General features: G+C 37.3%; 1 protein-coding gene across 1 annotated transcript in view; it reads right to left on the reverse strand.

The window, feature by feature from the left end:
* The window catches only part of CRY1 (cryptochrome circadian clock 1), a 19,921-nt gene that overhangs the window by 2,068 nt on the left and 13,187 nt on the right, over nt 1-4,666 (reverse strand). The window contains exons 9-14 of the mRNA XM_010136611.1: nt 4,386-4,537; nt 4,089-4,291; nt 3,258-3,359; nt 2,018-2,110; nt 813-884; nt 608-715 (exon numbers count right to left, since the gene is read on the reverse strand). Coding sequence (XP_010134913.1) covers nt 612-715; nt 813-884; nt 2,018-2,110; nt 3,258-3,359; nt 4,089-4,291; nt 4,386-4,537 — 726 coding nt within the window. The 3' untranslated portion in view covers nt 608-611. The remainder of the gene's footprint in view (nt 1-607; nt 716-812; nt 885-2,017; nt 2,111-3,257; nt 3,360-4,088; nt 4,292-4,385; nt 4,538-4,666) is intronic.

A 4,666-nucleotide genomic window follows, 5' to 3' on the forward strand; every position in this document is an offset into this window, starting at 1 on the left:
CTCTTTCCCAATTACTGCTTCTCTCTGTATTTTCACACCTGTTCACATGTATCTACCTAGCAATGCCTTCTCCAAACTCAACTACTTTTCACCACAGCTCTTCTTGACAAACTTGACAATCTGAGAATCCTGCTGCAGTTACAGACAAATGACAAACATTCAAGTCCAGCTATATGTCTAAAGCTCTAATCCAAGCCCTCAGCCCTTCCTTTTAAGTTATGTTAAGTTATTCAGGTCACCATACATTCACACAAAAAGCGCTGTGGGTGCAACTGAAGGTGAGATGCGGGAGCAGAGAGTAACTGAAGCTACACGAGCAGCCCTGCTAATGTATGTGAAACCACAGTTTATCCATCTCTTTCATGAAGACCTTGATCAGTCTCTGACAAGCTTCAGTCTGGTTCTATTTTTATAACTACTTCCTATTTCATACTTGGTAAGCTCTCTAGAGCCAGGATTTTGTTTGTTTATACAGTACCTGGAACAGAAATATTTACAGCAATAATTCAGGATCCTTTGCGTTGCAGTGATAGGAATGTTACACACATAAAATCTCTATGGGAGTTAACTGATTAACAGGATAACTTTAAGGTGTCTCAGATCTTACCAGTTTAATTTGTGCTCTGTCGCTGGACTTTTGGTCCAACGCTCTGAGTTTCTTCTTCTGGATTTGGGCGTTTCCCTGCACTAATGCCAGTACCAAGGGCCGTTCTTCCTGATAATTTAAAACCAGTATTTACATTAAGACTCTATTGCACCTTTATATATTCAGGAAAAGCATTTTGGGTTTTTGTTGTTGTTCTTTAAATTACCTGCTTGCAACAAGTGTGATTGCTGATTGTCTCCATGAGCATAGTGTAAGATACTACTTGCTTGACAGTAACCTGTTCAGATACAGTAGATATTTATTATAATAAATTTTAGAACTGCAAGCGAGTGTACGATCACATTCCCTACAACAAAAAGGAGCCATTTAATTTATTTTCCATCATCAAGAAAAATCCTGTCAGAAACCATTCTGAATGCACAAGAGTTCTTACGCAAAAAACAAAAAACCTCACGGCAGTCTACAGCGGGTAAATATATATGCACTTATATATGCACAGTGAACAATATTAAGTGCGTACATATTTATGCATTATATTTGCAACAAGCAGAATGTTTCTATACCCAGACACTTTAATCCTAAGTTGCTATGAATTTTAATATTTCTTCTGCCAAGCCTGCTCATCCTTTTTATTATTCTAACAATACTAGCAAATCCTTAGCATAACTAAGCTATGGGGGAAAAAAAAAAAAGGCAAATAACTTAAAGATGCAAACTATTTTCTGGTTCATGTAAGCTATCCACTCGCAGCCTCGACACCAAGCGCTCTGCATAAATTAGCAAAAGCAGTTGCAAAGTTTCTTATTCTGAACAGTTGTGGTGGTCCGGTTATGTTCTGGATGCTTAAACAAAACACAGATTACATGATCAGTAAACAAACAAGCTCTGTTAAGACCGCAAAGAAAGAAACGGTTGTGCTCAATTTGATTGCAACTTTGACTTATCACAAACCACAGCTTAAATTTCTGTATACTAAACGTCTCCACAATACGAGAATATCCACACAAAACTGTGGAAAGTGATTATACACGGAGAGTTGTAGTGAAATCAGGGAAAAGGTAACATGCAAATTTTGCTATCAAATACACAAAGTGAACTTTTCTTTCAGTATCTTTCATTCAAAGTAACCTAGGATAATGTTTATTAATTTTTTAGTCAACACTTGTGATCCCTCCCACTCAAAGCATACAAATATTGTTGTTCTAGATGAGTATTTTAGAGATAAAAGTGACAAGACAAGCAAGTTCACTCTAGGAAATAATTTTTATGTTTCAAAAACAGAAACAAGGCCAGTTCAAGTTGTAGACAGCAGCTGTCACCAAAAATCTATCCGTTATTTTGACGTTTTGTCTGTTTTTCCATAGTTGCAAGGATTTGGAGATCCTCTACAGACAGGCACTGCCATAATACCTTGCTGCTGAATTCCACTTGCTCCTGTATGAGAGTCTCCCAGGGCACATGGCTGAACAACCGTATGACCATCACTGGTTCCCAGCTGAGCTCCTGGAGAGGCAGGAAAAAGACTTAAACATAACAGAAGATACAATTTCAGTTCTGGAATTTAAAATGTTGGGATTTCTTCCCCTCTTCCAGAAGGTAGGCTGGCTTTTTTTTTTTAAACCACCTCAGAACAGATCCAAAGTTCTAACACTTTCCTCTCTCCGAATTTGCACTCACAAATTCAGATGAATACACAGTAGCCTCCTACAAAACAGATATATTTCTGATGTGAAAAGCAGTGTATGTATACGTTTACAGATGTGTACACATTTTAAGAGCAGCGCACATAATGTTTGTTTTTAAAAACTAAGCCCTTCGTGTCTTCTACATCTCTGAATCCAAAAGAAATAAAAGCTCAAGCACCCAGCTTTAAGGAGTCTAGACTTTAATTCTTCAAGAGGAACTGTACTGGCTGAGAACAATAAGGTCCATCTTCCTCCGCAATCTGCTTCTCACTTTGACTGAAGCCTAAGGAGAACACAAAACCAGTAAACTACCACTTCTGCTGTATCCTACAATGAGGAGTCCAAGGTGTACATAGTATTGAAGATGCTGACACACCATAGATCTATACAATGCTAATATTGTTCTTATTTATGTTCTTAGTAACTAGTTAATGCTAGTCTTTGTAAGTTACAATAAGAATGTCAATAGTCTAAAGTAACTTTAATCAAAACCATATGATAAATTCTCTATTAAGTTTTTCCAGACACTGTCCACCGTATTGTTATTAATGTGGTAGAATTAAATTCCCGTAAGGAACCTAATGCTAATATTAGAATACTTTACAAATTAACAGTTCTGACTTGAAAATTCAGAAATCGCTCCTTATTCCACGTACCAGGATACTTGGTAGACTTCTAGAAGAAAATATTTAAATGCTTTTGAAATCAAACTGTTCATGTTAATGAGTGATTTTCAGGAGAAAAAGGTTAAAAACTCCTACATGCTTGAGATTATAAAAAAAAGAAATCTAAAAATGTCTATATACAAATGCTACCAAACTTAGTGATTACATTTGAAAATATTTGTGACTTGCACTGAAAACTGTCCTGTGAAAACAATTGTTTCTTGTAATACATAATGCCAAGGGCATTATAAAAGAAGTTTGTGAAATTCGGTTCCAAAGTATTGAAAGAATTTGACTGACCTCCTGTACTACCACAACCAGAAATGCTTTCTCCTGGTGAATAGCCCATTAGGCCACCATTTCCATTTCCATTTGGATTAGAAGGCACTGATGCTAGAAGACCTAAGCAATGAAATAAAATATAGAGTCATAAAGAAAGACAGAAAAAAAAAGTGTAGTATGTTTTTTTCTTCGTAAGACAATTCTCCACCCTCACCCTCTATCTCTCTATCTTGCCTACTTCTGGAATCTTGCCAAGTAATTTTAGTTCACAATTACTTAACAGGCATTTTCTACATAATATTCTGCATAACTTTTCCAGTTTTCATTAGTTACTATGTTGCGCTGAAGCGCAACACATCCTGATTCAATATCCAATATCTGAACATACTGGCTGCTTACACCTTCTTGAGCAATACAAGTGCATGTGTTTTACATCTCAGAGCAAAGGGGGTGGTCTTCCCTAACTAGGAAGAATGCCTCAGAGGTTGCATTTGAGCAGCATCATTTGCAAATGCAAATACAGCATGGTTAAGTTATGAAACACAATGATTTTCTAATCACTGGTATTAAAAACCTCTCTGACAATAGTACTGGAATGCACAGAAGACCCAGTTTAACCAAAAAGCTTCCAAAAACCCCACGGACAAAAAAAAATCCTGGGTAAGATTTGGAAAAAGGAACTCCACTCAAACTCTTCCTTCCCCCTTTCTTGGTTACAGTTAATTTTCATTTACTTGGACACCCAACCCTGGTCACCACTCGTAGAAGTGGTAATCAGGTGTGAACTCAAGGAAAAAAGAAGGTGAAGGAAGTTTTCAAATAAATAAAGCCAATAGCCTATAACCATACCCAGTCCTCTGTATCGCGAAAGCTGCTGGTAGATTTGTTTCATCCTCTCAATATTCAGACGGCTTGCCTCTGCATGATTTACCATTGGCTTAGGATAATTAACTCCTATAATGCATTTTGCAGCCTTCTGGACGCTTTCTGGGGCATTCCAAGGATCATAGATGTATTTTGCAGGGAAACCTCTAAGTACTGGCAAATACCGTCTTAAAAAAAATAAAGAAGTCATTTTAAGTATAAAGTCACTGGACAATTTAAGTAACATCCACGAATCACTGCAATTTCTGGATTGCGAGTTACCTTATGTAATCCCCATTTGGGTCAGTTCTTCTCCCAAAACCGACTGGACAGTAGCAGTGAAAAAACTGCTGAAAGAAGGAACTACAGGATAGCCACATCCAGCTTCCAGCATTCACACTCCAATCTGCATCAAGTAAAAGCTCTTCAAAGACCTTAAGAAGTTAGAGCAACAAGTTAGTCTGAACATGGCACACCTCTGAGACACCTACTTTTTCAGTAATTGTTCTGAGCTCCTGATTTCAGCAGAGGAAATCCAGCTCTTCAACATAATAACACTCTTT

This window comes from Buceros rhinoceros, unplaced genomic scaffold, assembly GCF_000710305.1.
Source record: "Buceros rhinoceros silvestris isolate BGI_N320 unplaced genomic scaffold, ASM71030v1 scaffold345, whole genome shotgun sequence".
Lineage (NCBI taxonomy): Eukaryota > Metazoa > Chordata > Aves > Bucerotiformes > Bucerotidae > Buceros > Buceros rhinoceros.